The sequence below is a fragment of the Temnothorax americanus genome, unplaced genomic scaffold (genome assembly GCF_048541705.1).
Source record: "Temnothorax americanus isolate GAGA-0224 unplaced genomic scaffold, ASM4854170v1 Scaffold52, whole genome shotgun sequence".
NCBI classification, from domain to species: Eukaryota; Metazoa; Arthropoda; class Insecta; order Hymenoptera; family Formicidae; genus Temnothorax; species Temnothorax americanus.
Genome location: NW_027509678.1, coordinates 481,450 through 498,829, shown reverse-complemented (window position 1 = coordinate 498,829; position 17,380 = coordinate 481,450). Strand labels below are relative to the sequence as shown.

Genomic DNA, 17,380 nt, shown 5'->3' with positions numbered 1-17,380 from the left:
TCGCAAAATAAATTCATTCAATTTTTTCACTTTTAGGTTATTTATAAAAAGTAGAATTTTATTTCTATGCCCTGTTGTAAATGAAAATAATTCGATGCAATTATTTTTTTTTGCGCTTATGGCAACACGGTACGGGTCATGGTGCACACAAAATATTCAAACATATAAGCCAAATATTGACTTGGTTTATTGAGTTTTGTTTGCACATCAATAACGAGTTGTTGTCAATGAATGTCAATGTTTTTCTACCATCAACCTAAAACTGAAAACTATTTGAAACAAACGATAGATATTTGTAAAACTTACAACGTGTTGACTGTACGTTTTACTACAAGAAAATAAAATAATATTTTGATGGAATCACCACGATACGATAACTGATTTTATAATCTTTATTTATCAACTATAATATTACTTTTTTTCTACTGCGTTGAATAATAATTATCTCAAAATCCACGCATACAAGTACACAGAATCAGACCATAATTTTATCAACAATAGCAATTATATATAAAATCAATGTACAATATGTAGTAAATAATAATATATAAAAACTAATTAAATATAAATAATTAAGGTAATATTTTTTGCAATAAATTTAATTATTTAGTTAAGATGCTTATATTATAAAAAATTACATCTACTTTAGAATGACCAGAATCCTTGGTCGAAACTTGGTGACGATTTGTCACGATTATAATCGTGGTAACGTTGTTGTATAGTCAATTAAATTCTTAATTGTGATAAATAATTGAGATGAAATATATTCTTAATACATTTTGGTTCTTGCTCTTTATAATTCGGAAATATTGTTTTTAATTACTGTTTACGACATCTCAAATTACAATTCTTTTTTATGCTATTATATTTTTATGCCAAATATGAAATACAGATTGAAAATTCACAAATAATTTTTAATACATTAGCATTATTTATAATACATAAAAATCAATGTTTACACGCAATTGACATACTGTTAAATCAATCTACTTCTATATGTCGCGAAATCAACATGCATTTTTTTGCAAATTCTGTGTTTTCAATTTCTTCTAACTTAGAACTAATTAACAAAATAATTTTTATTTTTTATATTTAATTAAATAATAAATAGATATATAAAAGGGCGATTTTCTATGATAATAAATGGTGCTTAATAATCTAGTTACACTAAACAATTGTATCGATGTATTCTACATCCATGCGCAATTACAAGAAAATTAATCGTAATACTGGACAATAATTCAAGATGTAACAGATCTAATAATTCACAACTATTCAGTTTGTAACTCGATCTGAATTTGATTTGCGACAGCAAAGATGATGAAGTTAACTATTCTGTTCGCTGTGGCTGTCATCGTCCAGCATAAGTAACCAAAGTCAGTAACGTACAAACATGTAAATAATATGTATAGAAAATTTTGTCTGTTAATTTCAACAAAATAAAACTTGACAAAATTTATCTCTCTCTCTCTCTCTCTCTCTCTCTCTCTCTCTCTCTCTCTCTCTCTCTCTCTCTCTCTCTCTCTCTCTCTCTCTCTCTCTCTCTAACGTGTATTTTTTAAATATAAAATCTTTTAAATATATATATTAGGATGTGTCATTTTGGAGCAACTTTTTTTTTTATTTCACGAATAGCATATATACTTGCAGGAAAGTAAAATAAGATACCTGTTAAAATTTTAGCCCTTAATATTAATATTAACAGGTCGCTCATCGCGATTTTTTATTTTTCATTTAATAAAATAGAAAAAATTTTATAACTATCTAACAAACAGTATATACCAGTATATAACAGTATAATAAAGGTTTCTTATATTTTTTTCATAAATATAACCATTTAGACGATATTAAGATTTAAAGTTCAAAGTATAAACCTTAATATCGTCTAAATGGTTATATTTATGAAAAAAATATAAGAGATCTTTTTTGTAGATCGTTAAATTTTCTACAAAAATATGTATTGATTATTTCATAATTTTTGATAGTCGATATGATACAAAATTCATAAGAAGCAAAAACAAGTTTTATAAAATTTATCAAACTTTAACTTTGAATATCTTTTGAACGGTTAAATTTATGAAAAAATGATAAGAGATCTTTTTTGTAGAGCGGTAAATTTACTACAAGAAATCTATGTGGCGCAATGCTGTATTACTGTTTGTTAGATAGTTATAAAATTTTTTCTATCTTACTAAATAAAAAATAAAAAATCGCGATAAAAGCGACCTGTTAATATTAATATTAAAAGCTAAAATTTTAACAGGTATCTTATTTTATCTTTCTGCAAGTATATATGTTATTCGTGAAATGAAAAAAAAAGTTGCTCCAAAATGACTTAAATGACACACCCTAATATATATATATATATATATATATATATATATATAATATATATAATAATGTAAATATTTTTATTTGTTTCAATATAAAATATTTTCAAACAAAATAATAGACAGTTTCGATCTTAATTATTACTTAAAGAAGCTTACTGCGATGAGCATGAACAGATCGTCGGTGGTGATACAGCTATACAATAGGTCAATTTAAATATCAAGTCTCCCTTCAATCTTACAGTGAACACATTTGCGGAGGTAGCATCATTAGTAGTATATATATATACACATCCTCACTGCTGCTTAGTGTGGATGACGTTTCCTACACAAATGACATGGTATGTAATTCTTTTAACTAACAAAATTTTATTATTTATTTACAGTGATGTACAAAAATGTTTTTATATTCTTAAAATATTTACATTTTTATTTTTATTAGATTGCTTCTAAAAGATCATTATTCTTCCTTTTAAAAAAGAAAAGCAAAATATTCAAATAAATAATACATGTTTCTGTTAATTGGAATTAGAAATGGTTCTAAAATTTTTAGTTATCTACGTATACCCTGTATTTTATTTCCATCTGCTTAATCTAAGTCATTTAGAAAATGAGATATAAAAATTATTCAAATAATCGAGTCAAATTTAATCGAATAGTGGTCCGATTATTATTCTGGCATCTAGATCCTGGCTGGTATTGCGGTATAATTCAGTATCTGTGTATCTGATTTCCTAATTATTTCAGGCATCAACAGATACTCAGCTGTTTTCAATTAATATCTGAGTTAGCCCAATATGCAGATATTTCTCCATTAATCAGATAATGAAAGCACAAGTTATTATGTGACACATATATAGCACATAAGCAATATTCAATATTGAGTTTAATGTTTTTTTCTAGTTCATTTATGTATTGTTTATTTTATCCTTTTTTTCTGTTATTTTATTATTTCTCTGTATTGATGTATTTTTATATCCTACATCTTTTTATTTAACTTATCGAATTATTTAATTTGTGGTTTTCGTAAGCGGAATCATTAATCTGACAGCGGACGGTGAAAAGCACGACATCAAACGTATTCAAAAACATCCAAATATTAGTAAAAGAGAGAAGGAACAATGATATTGTTATGATCACCATAAGTTTAAGCTCAATAAGTGTCTAGAACAAGAAAAATATCATATAAAGAAAACAATCTTGGTTATTTCTATTTTATTCAACTCATGTCACAAATTGTTTGTTTGCGTAGCTGAAAAAACCGATTAAGATAAACGACAAAGTCCAGTTCCTTTAGCAAGTAAAGATTATATATTATATTAACGGCGATAAACGCGGTATCGTAAGTGGATGGGGAAAAACTAAAATAATTGGACCGATCACTCGCCAATACTTAAATGGGTTAGGGTGAACACGTCTTGAGCCAATCGCGCTGCCTGAGTGATCACATCATAAATCCACGCACCAATGAAAATCAGATATATACGTTGGAAAGAGTTGGGAAGGGTGCTTGTCAAGTAAATTACTTTTATACTTACTTTTTGTCTTATGCATGTAATGCATAATGCATCTCGCAAACATTAAGTATGCATATACAGTTTTTACAAAGAAACATTGGTAAATACATCAGCGTTTTTAAAGACAAAATTTTCTAATTATTTCACACTGTTTCATTTACTGCTATAAATTGTCAATTAAAAATTCGTTGTTACACTTTTTCTAGGGTGACGATGGTGGACCTCTCATTGTCAATAATGAGCTCGTTGGAGTTGTCTCTTGGATTTTAGAAATATGTCTGATGTTTATATAAATAATTACAAATATTTTAATTTTTTATCAAAGAATTTCAATTAATATGCTGATGATCTGCGTGTTTAAGACATTATCTAATTTTGTACGTATTAACATTCTCTAATTTTTTAAGTAAAATAACATCCCACAATAATAACGAATAAACTATATTACAGTCCAATGGAATACAATATATAAAAGCCTCTTCATTTAATGAATAGTGAAATAATGAGAATCTAATATTAAAACAGTTTCTGTATAAAATATTTAAAATATGTATTTTATTTCTGAATTTTTTTGCAATGTTATAACATAATATATTCCTTTGCACACATGAGTGAAATATTGAGAATTATCACATTATTAACATCTTTGTAAGAAACATGTAGCTCTAAATAAGAGAGAAGGTGTACTTAACAAACTTTATGTATATTTTTCTCAGCAGTTTTTTATCAACAAATTATTCATCAAGTATTCTTTATCTCTTACAAAACCAGTTGTCTAATATGACTCACTATCGTCTCAATATCCTCACAACTCACACTATAAAAATCGCCTATTATATGGTGCTGCCCAGATCCACAGAACAAAACTCAGCTGTCGTTCCAGTAGACATGTGACAGCCGCGATAATAGCAGTTTCTTAATCTGATAGAATGCCACGCAGGTTGCTGCAACCCTCGCAGCGGTACACTCATTTCCAACGAGATGCCGACGCGCGGGTTGCCGAACAGCTGATAAAATATCAGTCGTCCATCGGGCTGTGTGTTTGCCGATATTTTATCCGTTTAATTGTTTTTCGATAGTCGAGAGTCGGTCCGGCGCTTTTTGCGAATGGGGTGGTCAACGAGACGCGAAGGGGGGGGATGGTGGATTTGGGTTATTCGTTACAATGAAATTGAATCGCGCGTTAACCGTAGCAAGATGGTAAACAGCTTTTATTGGCAGAATAATTTTTTGCCCGCGTTATACCGGAAATTAGCTGTCGCCGCGAAATCTCGTGTCAATGCCTCGTGTAAACGCCGCGACGCGACGTAGATAGACCGATATCGCCGAAAAAGAAAGACGCGAGTCCGCCATTTACGTTGTCCTCGCTCCTTCCGTGATAGTTTATCTTTGTCACGAAAATCCGTTTATACATGTGCGGGTTGGCAGTGACGTGATGCTCCTGCGCGCGCTTATAGGACACTATAAATGCGGGCGATAAAAACGCAAAGCGTACAAAATATTGCTTTTACATCAGAGCAAATATGTTGAAACTTTAACTGTCGACTGGTAACTGGCTTAAAGTAACTAAAAAAAAAAAAGAAAAAATGCTGTTTAATAATTCTCACATTATGTAAAATATTTTATGAATTGACATTGTTGCGGAATAGACGGAATTTAATAAAACTTTGCGGTCTTTAAAAAGTACATCAAACCGTTTCATACGCGAACATATATTGATATTAAAAAGTGGTATTTGCACGGTATTATTGGAATTAAAGAGTTAACACCCATTGATTAAAATTCATTTTCGCGTATAAAACGTGTCCAAATACAAGCGACATACATGCATATAATATTATCCATATTTGTGCAATATCGTATACGTGGTACACTCGAAAGAGGGAGAAAAAAAATAACGATGAGCATTGGATATTCGCCTCCCATGCTGGTTTTTTTCCCCCCCAAGATACGCTTATCAAACGCTATTTCTCTTCTTCGCCAATTTCGGCTTCCGTCGATTCATTCGGCTGCTGCCCCGTTGTCCCCGTTTATTCGATTTCGGAAATTCGCGTGCTGTCTCGTTTTGGCGCGTTTCGCCGGCGCAATCGCGGCATCGGCGGCGAATTGCGCGACAGCTCGCCGACCCGACGGCTCGGCGTTCGTTAATTGTCGTGGCGGCGAAGTTGGAAACAGCGGGTACACGTAGTAGATGGCCGGGGCTTACCTCGCGCGTATCGCGTTTAACTATATGTTGCAATTTTCTCTCTCTCTCTCTCTCTCTCTCTCTTTTTCTCTCTGCCCAATTCACTCTGTTACTCCGGCGCGAAATGTCGCACACGTGCGCCGGGGGCCGGGAAAGAAAAACTGCGGGACAATGCACGAATTCACTGTGCCCTCGAATGCCCGGAAGTCGCTCAATGGCCGCTCGGTGATTGCGATTCCGCGTTTCGACCGCGTCCATTAAAAGTAACGGTATATAGTAATCGCCTGTTTTTTTAAATTTAGTAACGATTACGTATAAATAATTGAAAATGACTTAAAAAAAACTGCTCTCCTTTATGAGCAGTTGTTTTTTCACCATTTAAGAAATTGCTATTTTTAGAACAAATGTAATGCATAGAGCGAGCGTATTGATGAGCGATATAAATGTAGAGAAGAGAGCATTCCCCCTATAAATTTATTTCCTAAACAAAATGCTTGATATAACTCTTTCGTATTACTCGTATAAATTGCTACATTATGTAGCTCGCGGGGAGCGGCAAATTAATGTTTAAATATTTCAGTGCAGCACTGTGTTTGCCGTTTCAATTTAATTTCCCTGAATTTATTTCGCGATATTCCATTAAAATCGCAATTTGCTCCGTGCAATTAGTCCATTAGTGCCATTAAAGAAATTAAGAGTGAGCGGCGGCTACGTTATGAATGTCTCCGCAATTTCGTTAATTTTGTTACAACGCGTTTCGAAGCAGCCGAGTATGATAAATAAAAGATGCTTGCCATGCATGTTTTCGCGTTAATAGTTATTATACGTGTGTGCAAACACCCATTTTTCCGTCTAGTATATTTTCCACGCATAAAATACACGCGACATACAACGTTACGCAGCAGAGAAACCGTTACCATGTGAACCGCGTACCAATTAAAATCAACCGTTTTCGTATCTAATTAAAAAGGCGGTGCGTGTATTCATTAAAAACAAAAATATATAAATATTTCTGTATACAGAGTGTGCCATTTTAAATGCTCCACGCAAATATTTCGAAAAATATGGAAGATACGGAAAAATGTTTTGGACAAAAGTTGCAGAATGTCAAAAAGGGGACAAATTATAAAATTAATTTAAAAAAAATCGATTTTTTTCGAAGATTGGTTTTACTATTATTTTTCCCCCTTGATATCCTACAACTTTTGCCTGAAACGTTTTTCCGTATCTTCCATACGCAGAAAAAAAATAAGTGTCAAATCAACAGTGATATACTCATATATACGCAAGAACGCAAGAATATATAATCTTCTTATAAAAATTTCAATTTATTTCAATTTGTTTCAACTTGTTTTCCTCGATTGAACTAGATAAAACAATTCGTTTAACAATATAAATGACTTCATTCAAGCAAGTTTTCTTCGTTTAACGCAATATAATCTCATTTCAAGATTGTATACATCCAAGTATATCAGTTGATTTGACACTTCTTTTTTTCTGTGTATTTTTCGAGATATTTGTCTGGGGCGTTTAAAATGGCACACCCTGTATATTATGTAAATGCTATGCGCAGAGTTGTGTATAGTAGGTATACACGTTAATCCAGACATAAAAATAATGAAGATTAAATTAAACATGCAAGATACATTACAATACACAGTTAAAATTATTTTTTCGATTTCGAGCAAAAAGAATAATACTTTTGTTGAAAATATTACTCATATGTATATATATTTTTTCTTTTCAATATTTGCTCTTTTTATGTAAAAAATAAATTTTAAACTGTTTTTTTTTAGCTTTGATTTCTCTTCTAGGTAGTAAAAAATTTACATTAATATTCCAGTTTTACTAAAAACTGGAACTACTAAAAATATTAACTACTAACGGAATGGAGACGATATATGAAATTTCCATAACATACAATATTATGGATATAAGTCCTGTTTGTTATGTGTAAAGAGAAATGTATACGCGTTTGTTTGACGAAAATTATTTATCGAACAGGAGGAGCGAAGTACAAAAGTCTAGAAGTGGTTTTTTTATATCATCATTACATTTATTTTGAAACAGTATTCACGTCGATGAATATTTTTACAATATAGTAATCTATATCGCTTTTCCGCTTTTTAATCTTGTCCTTTCGATTCATGCTTAAGTTATTCTCTTATAACATGATACATAAAATCGATTATAAATTTTATGTACAATGCAGTCTAGTCTCTTACCTATATGTATAATGTGCAACATTCCGTATGCGAATCGCGGATATTTGATTATCTAATTCACAAATAGGTATACTTCTCTCGATATTTTTCTGTTTGATCACCTTTCATGTGTGCACAGGAGTGTATTTTTAGATCTTATGATTGAGCCACGTTTGCGTTATGAAAAATCACGGGTGCGGAATCTCTATCGGAAACCGCCAAAACGCGGAGCATCGCGAATGTAAGCTTTTTTTTTATTGAATTGAGTTTCATTAAATATTATACTTTGATTCGACACACACCAGTAGCTCGATGGAAGTAATTCTTCAATTTAAAAAAATTTATTTTTTACTTTGCACTTTGATCACTTTTTATGTAATTACGCCAGCCTCTCTCTCTCTCTCTCTCTCTCTCTCTCTCTCACTCTCTCGCATTCTCCCTCTCCTTCTCTGAATCATTATGTGATTTACAATTTTTGTCCGAAATATATATATGACTCGATTAGCATGTTAACATAAATCATAATGTGAAAAATTATATACAAATTGATAGCACTGCGATATTTTCCCTCTGATTCTGAATGAAAATCCCGAAATGCTTCACAATCTTCAACAGGGGATAGATTCTAATTTATGTTTTCAAAACTACAATGTTATAAAAAATCTATGGGTTCTAAGATAAATCGTATCTTAACATTTTAGTTTCATTATGATATATTTCTTTACTCATGTTACATTATTATGTCGTAATAAATCTACCTCTTAATGATTTACTGCTATGTTCTATATTACGTGCGATCATATCTAGGATCACGCTTTCTCTCTCGTATTTTTTTCTTTCCAGAAAAAGTGGCTTGAATTGGAAGAAATTAATCTGAAAAGTCATTTAAAATTGTTAGCTAGATAATCAAGATTTGATTGAATTAATCAAATGCACAGGAAAACGAATAATTTAAGCATTTGTCCTTCGTAGAATCTGATGGAAATATCGAATCTGGCATTAAAGTCGGAAGACCGCTATATGTAATATTATTAATAAACAAAATAAAAATTTTAAATTTTAGCGGAATTATGTCCTTATGTACAAAAGGTTATTTGATTCATTTGCAAAATTAAATGAATTACTCTATTATTTCCCCAAAAATCTGATTTCTGTTATTTAGAAAGTTACTAATTTCTTATAGATATAACTAAAAATATTAAAGTAAATATTAAATAATATTTTTAAATTATATATAGAATTTGTGTGTGTGACAGGTTCGATGACACTTTCTCAACATTTTAGAGAGTTTAAATAAATTATCATAGCAAAAGGCGATTTTTATTACTCCTGCAAAGGAACCTTTATTTCATTTTTAATTACATTTCGATCTTTCGAATTATATTTTCCGTACTATCATGATACATAACAAACGCTTATTATTGACCTATTTAAATATATTTACGTATTATCTTTTCATATATTCACTTATGTATACACGAGCTTCATAATACATTTTAATATAATTTGTTAATATAATTTGTTATCCGTTTGATTAGCTTTTGATTAATCGACGAATTAATTTTGATGCGTTTTGTTTTTCGAAACAATACTTTGATATTCTCATAGCAAAATTTGAATGAATTAGAAATAAAGTAACATATACATATATGTTTGAAGGACGAACATTACTTTTGACAAATTGCATTTTGATTATCGTACAATAAAGCAAGACACGTATCCTGTTTACAATAAACAAACAGAAACATATCGAGGACAGACCTAAATACTACCATTACTAAAGTGATTAGTTCTGGTTGCCTTTTCATTCTTTATTGGTATAATTCCGTATACTGTGCTCTATAAACACCCTCTCCTGATGTTAGAAACAATTATATTTTAATATAAAAATTTTTTTTCTAAATTTCTTTTATAAAATCAAAATTAATTGATTAGTGATAACGTCTTCAACATAAAGCACACCCGATTATTTATAAAATATCAAAACTAATTAAAACAAGAAGTTTTGTGTAGATATTAATTTAATTGCAATAGCAACTATTTTTTTGTATAAATTAAAAATTCTTCCAAAATAGGCTCTTTATAAAAAGAATAGATTCTTACAAATATGATAATATTAAATAGCTACTCAGAGTGTAAATCCAAGAAAAGATTTTACATTTATAACAATACTCGATTAAAATTTTTCAAACAAAGAATTTGTTTGCACAACTTTGTAACTCTTCAAATAATTTCGTCGCATATTAAAAAACTGCACTTGAGTTACGTATTAAAAGACTACAAACAACGATTTTGATTTCCGTAAATAGTATATCATTATTATATTAACATAGTAAATGTCAATACTGTGAAAATTTGATTTTACCTACAGTTTGATGCAAATCGTTTTTGCGATATTTTTTCACAGTTTTTTTTTTTTTTAATAAAATCACCGCACCACTCTCACTTTAGCAATCAATCCCTTACCAACGCAATTATCTCTCGATAATAGACATTGTGTCGTATCTAGATTTAACAAAAACCGAACGAGTTAAATCTGGGCAAAATCATTTTATGTGTATTAAGTATACAATTATACATAATTCAAGAAATATACACGAAAAATATCTGGCACGCTCGAGATGCTGAATTGCGCCCGAGGCACGAGGTTTAGTTAGAATTTTCGCAAATTTACGATTGTACGTATACCGTACAATTACATTATAACCAATGATACAAGCTATGTACAATATTGCCCAGATCAAACGACGACGAGAAACGATTATCGATCACGTGGCAATTCTCGCACGTGCATTGTACTGTACAAGGTCACGGCAAACCTCACACGTTCCATATTACTCGTTTTATGTACAAGATCCTTAATTATCTGATAATTTATTACGCAACTAATTGATAATCGTTAAATTATAAATCTCGATTTATGTAATAATTATTTCGTAGCCATCGAACGGATCCAGCCATCGATACTCAATTCGAAAGCAGTTTGGCAGTCGTAAACGGATCGTGCCGATCGATCCGACTATATGCCAAGTACACGGCGTCGCGGTTCCTCGATCGACGTTACATTAGGATATATACGAGGCCATTATTGAATTAGTTAAAATACAAATTCTAACAGAGTTCTCGCAACAAAGTCACGAGATGAGCAGTTTCTTTCCGTCACTAGAGAGAGTCCGCGCAGATTCGTTGAGGCACGGTTAACCATGCCGATTTAATTATACAAAAAGCACAAGTGTATAAGAGTGTCCCTTTGGCGAACCGCTCAACCGTATATACTACCGAGGACGTTGAGAATAATTCGGTACGTTTCTTCGGCCGCATTAACACGAATAACACGATTTTTCATACAAAAGAATGAAGAGAGTGTCTGGTGAAAGATTTTCGTGTTAAAAAACGTACGTACGCTAAAGATCGTCCGCCACGTCACTGCATCCTTCACAGAGCTTTTGGTCCACTGCACTTCGGTCCGCGCACTATGATTCTCTTGTCGTCGCTTCCGAGCACTCGACGAACGGATACACGCAGCTTGTGACAGCGAGGCGTGAGCTAAAGCGATCTATCGCGGTCGGCCGGGCGATTTTTTCGAGCGTGCACCGCGCTTCGCGACCGTCGATCGCCGCGTTTTCACTTTGGACATTGTCCCTTTCGACCATTGACACGTTTGACTTCCCTTCTTTTTTTTTTCTCTTTTCAATAATTGCGCGATTCACAACGTGGCTGCTCACCTTAACAGGTTCGCGATTATAAGGGTGATGCTGGCGAGTAAAATTGTCGGAGCCACGCCGCAGCTGCCGCCGTGCTGCATCGCCGCCGGATGTTCACCTGCAACAGAAGTGCGCAAATTGGCTTCAGTTCCTCCGTGCTCGATTCCGTTTTACACATTGATGATCTTGCTCGATAATTCGCGTTAATCTTCATCCAGAAATCTGATACTATTTGGGTTTATGTATATTAAATATGTAAAATTATAGAATATAAATAAATGTATGATATATTTAAAGTGCGTGTAAATATTGAGCACGATTATTAAATATCTTGGATAAAGAACAATGCGAAGAGAACAATCTGAAAATTATTTTAATTATTATATATGTATATTAGATTCTCTCTCTCTCTCTCTCTCTCTCTCTCTCTCTCTCTCTCTCTCTCTCTCTCTCTCTCTCTCTCTCTCTCTCAAAATAACGTATTTTTCGTTGTTTAAGCGCAACGTTAAAATAATTCTTCTCTAATTAAATCTTTTTAAATTTTCAAACATTTACAGATGATATATTATTGTACTGCCATGTAGTATATAAAAGCGTAAATACCGATATTTTCTAAAATATTAGAGTTGCTTATTAAATATTACAAAAATAAAATAAATTATTGTATAAGAATTATACCTTTCAATCATATATTAAGTGCATATCATTGATCTTTACATATAAATGCTAAAATAAAAAGAAACAATCACTTTGGAAAGGTAATAGAATCAAACATTAATTTCTAATATACAATATTTTCATCGTTTTGCGATTAGTAAAATTAATTAAATCATTATACAATTTGATAATTTTTAGGAACAATATATGTATAGAAAATTGTTCGCGGAAGCTAAAGCAAATATCGTTCTATATAGTTAATTCTATAAACCACGTCACAGTCTCTTCGCGTTGAATATTATCTCGAGTAGCTACATAACGCAGGAATTTAATTGTGCAGCCCTAATTAGATTCACAATGTAGGTTAATCGTTCGTATAACGCGTTAAACGCCAAGCATGAACTTTCCAGCCTAACAGACAATCTCTCTCTCCAGTAACGAGAGCCTATAATATGTATAGAGGAAATAATCGGTAAAATAAAATGTGTATTGTAGTAAACTTGTATTTTTATTCTAAAATTCAACACATTATGTTGAACGATTACCAACAACACACAATAACAAACAATATGTATTGTAATAAAATTTTAGAAGAACTAATACTTTCAATTTATAAAATAAATATTTTTAATATTCATATAAATTGAACTTATATAAAATCCTAAAAATTATCAAAAAAAAATCAAGTATTATAACATACAATAATAAAAAAATATAACATTAATCTAAAGTAAAGAAGAGAAATATTTTATATGTATATTTTTTCAGTGCATTGATGATAATTCAATCATATTAGTTACGTAAACTGTTGAAAAATTTCTGAAAAATATAATAACACTGACTCTCTAATGTATTCTTTATAAACTTCGTGTTGGCCCGAACAATTTTTAAATACAAATCAAAATGTACAAATTTATATACGAATCATTTTTCTATACTTCCCAGCAATATTATCATTTATGTCATCTTTCGCAAAGTCTCACGCGATATACGTTCACAATGGATTTTCAAGATCAACGGTGCACATTTCACATATGTTACTATAAAGTTTCACGTCACGACAGAAAGGAATAACGGTTAATGTACAAAAGGCGCGCTACGAAAGAGTAAAACGCGTGTCGCGATACGAACCGCAAGTTGAAATATCGTTTCGTTTGGCAATAACAGTATAGCTACGCGGCTCGCGCCACGTTCGAACGGCAAACAACAATTTCGCGTTCTATGACGACGGCGCGGTGCGCGCGGCGGTATCGCCGCGTTGCGTGTATAACATTCGGCGGTAATAAAGATAATCACGCGGGTCCGGCGGTATATATATATGACATAACGGCGATTCCGCGACGCGGTAACCGGTCCCTTCGGCGAGCCTCGCAATTTACGAGCAAATTGAAAATCTCATCGGACGGAGTTTACCGTTACGCCGCGTTTACCTGGCCTGTTAACGAAAAATGACACCGGCCCGACACTCAAAATGAGGGGGGAAGGGGGCGCGCGAGCACGGCCGACGTGCGTAATTGCGTTAATGCGCGCGGATAGTACGTGCCAAAACGGATGGCTCCCGGGTCGCGTACGGGGGTTTATCGAGAAATAATTGAAATTTGCGGTCAATTTTGCAGAGTAATCAGCTGTGTTTGAAATAACGTCGATGGCCAATGCGCCGACCGCGCGGCACAACCGGGTGCGCCCTATAAATTAATTATGCAGACGAACTGTGCCGCATTAATTTTCATCCGGCACCGGAAGCGGCCGCCGCGCCGCGCCGGCCGCTCTGCGCGAGCGGAGCGCGCGCGTTCCGTCGGGCGTTTCCAGACGCGGAAAGTGGGCGCGCGATCGATGTCTCGATGGTTCGAAGGGAGGAAAGCGCACCGCGACGGGCGTGCGGACGGGGGAGGCGGCCGGGCGAGGGGAGCGGACAGCGCCAGGCTGCCGTGCTGGAAACCGTGGAAACCGTCGAAGAAAGCTTGTTAAGTTCTGCAATTCGATTGCCGTGTAAACGCGAGGCGTACGCGCCGCGAGCGGTCCGTGTTGCCTAGTTGCCAGAGAGGGTTTTGTTGATTTTTGTAGCTCCCCGTGCGTCGTGGGGTGCTATGAATTCGAAAACATTAATTTAATCAGGGATTGAAGAGAGTGAGGCCAGTGGTATTGTAAATTTATTGCGTTGTCGGCCAGCGCGACGCGCATGCAGCAGCATCGGTGTTGAAATGAAGCAAAACGAAAGTTGCGGAATATCGATGCGGGCTTTTTTTTCACCGAATATTAAGTAGGTTATATCATACGAATATAAATTGATGATGATGTATATAATATTCCGAATATAATAGACTACATAATTCACTGAAACATTGCAATTTTTACATCGTCAATTTTTACATCGTGCGTAATCATAATCATTTCGGTATAATCGTTATATAAATCTATATTATGAAATACTCTACTTTTTCAGAATTTTTCAATATTTAATTTTAAATATTCTGGCAGCTAAGATAAAATTTTGTGCGGATAAAGTTTAGTTGAAATTTTTACCGAAGGATAAAACCTTTTTGTGTTTTATATTAAATTTTAAAATTACAAAACGGATAGTTTTGTTTAAAAAAAATCAACTTTAAATTATATTAAAAATCTTATTTATAAATAAACTTGGGTATTAATTTAAGATTACTTCGCATATTTATCTCATTTTTATTGAAAAATCTCAATTTTTATTAAATCTATTTATTAACATTTATAAATCTCGACTATAGAAAAGAAAGCGCGAAAGAGAGAGATGTTGATTTCGAACAACTGCAGCTGCAGCGTTCGAGTTTCGCGAGACGCGTGCCGGGGCTGCACGCTCGCGCGATGATTGACAGGTTGGATTGGTGAACTTGCCGAACAAGATATTACATGTGTTATCGCGAGCGCTGCCGGCTGACAATAGATCAAAAGCGAGTGTATGCGTGCTGCGCGCCGAGAACTTGCCGCGACTCCAATATACGAGCCTGTCAAACTTTATGACGGGGGATTTCGATACTTGATGAATGAACGCATGCCGTCCCTTTCGAATGTCACACTTCAGGAGCCCGCTGGCTTCCTGTCGCCGAACTTGCGTTCGTTGTGAATATGCGAGCGTTTATTGATGTGAAATTTGTCGGTCGCGCGCGAACACAATTCCGCTGGAAAAATGTTGCCGTCCCCGAAAAACTTCCTCTATTGAAGAAATTTCCCTCGAAAGAGACGCGCAATAATGAAAAGGATGATATTATAAATTTCTAAATTCCGTTTCTACAAAAAAAGCCAAGGATGTATACCAAACTCAATTTCCACAGAACTGTCTGGCAATAATAAAACGCTTGAGATATAAAAAAAAATTAAAATATTTACATGTATATAATATTCAACCAAACGTATGAAGAGAATTAAAATGTTAACCAATTCATATCCGTAAATGTGATCGATACATAACTGTTATTTAATATTCCATTCCATTCAAGAGAGAAACAACAGTGTTGAAAAACACGCTGTGAAAATAAAAATGATATATGAGGTGAATTTGATATAAATTCTTCAACTTTTAATTTCTTCATGATAAAGTTTTGTATTTTTATATACATCAGTTTTCAATATTGTTATTTACGTGAAAGTGAAATCGAAACGTTGGATTCAATGAAATACACAAATAATGTGTAACTGCATTCGATTGAGTAAATTTGTTTAAAATTAGAAAAGAAGGGGGAAGAGAGAGAGAGAGAGAGAGAGAGAGAGAGAGAGAGAGAGAGAGAGAGAGAGAGAGAGAGAGAGAGAAAGCGGGAATTTTTCTTCCGAAACGAATACCGTGCAAATCCGGTTGCGCTCTAATAGAAAACAATGCGATTAACCGTGAACTCTGATCAAATCGTGTGATGTGGTGGACATGAAAATGCGGTATTACAAGAATGCCGACATAGAAATGTTTATACGCCGGTGTTTGGAAATTTTTTCGCATGCAACGGTTCTTAAATGTGCATGTGCACGCGACGTTTATCGAAGGGTATGCACATGACGCAGCAGCCTCGACTCAACTCGTGCGCGTGCTTCCTTCACGTAAAGAAGAAAAGAAAGCAAGTAGACGAAGAAGAGGAAAAATCCGACTATACCGAGTCGATTGTATATCGAATTACGTGGCGCAAGAAGGCATGAGAAACACACCGCGTAATTCATGCGAACAAATAAAAAAAGTTATTAGTTCTATTCTCAATTTTACCCGACAATAACTTCGCAATTCTGCGGCAATAAAGAAGATATTGCCGGTCTGTTCAATAATATTAAGGTAATACGCCGGATAAAATATTGCAGTTTGGTATTCTCGTTATTCGGTTAGTTCATAAGCGAATTACATTGTAACGTGGAACGCGTAAATTGTTGAGTAAACCCGCCTCTGACTTTGTTTATCGAGTGCAAGTCTGGTTTGCATGCGGCATGTCGTGTTTGCTGAATAGAAATTAATTGATCTTTAAAGCAATAAACTTCCAATTTAAACGTCCCGCAGTTTCTCGTGCAAGTTTCGTAATATCGTTTTGTCGCTCTTATCTCTTCAGTGTAGGCCACGTGAAAATTTGAAACGTAATAGGGCGCGGCGTGAGGTGTCAATTGCACCACATATTCATATGTTATAAATATTATAATAACCAATATTTTTTGTTTTCTGTTTAATATTATTCAGTGTTGCACATATCGTAAAGTATATTAACAGGTTGAAACTTTAATTTTATAGTATTTTTTTTCAATAATAATCGGTTCTGAACTCATACAAATAGTGTATTTAAAT

At 33.5% G+C, this 17,380-nt stretch overlaps 1 protein-coding gene across 7 annotated transcripts in view; it reads right to left on the bottom strand.

The window, feature by feature from the left end:
- Positions 1 to 8,063: 8,063 nt before the first annotated feature.
- The window catches only part of LOC143904441 (protein amalgam), a 311,418-nt gene continuing 302,101 nt past the window's right edge, over positions 8,064 to 17,380 (bottom strand). For all 7 annotated transcript variants that reach the window (XM_077419130.1, XM_077419129.1, XM_077419132.1 and 4 more), the window contains one exon: positions 8,064 to 12,058. In XM_077419130.1, the coding sequence (XP_077275256.1) occupies positions 11,958 to 12,058 (101 nt within the window). In that variant the 3' untranslated portion in view covers positions 8,064 to 11,957. The remainder of the gene's footprint in view (positions 12,059 to 17,380) is intronic.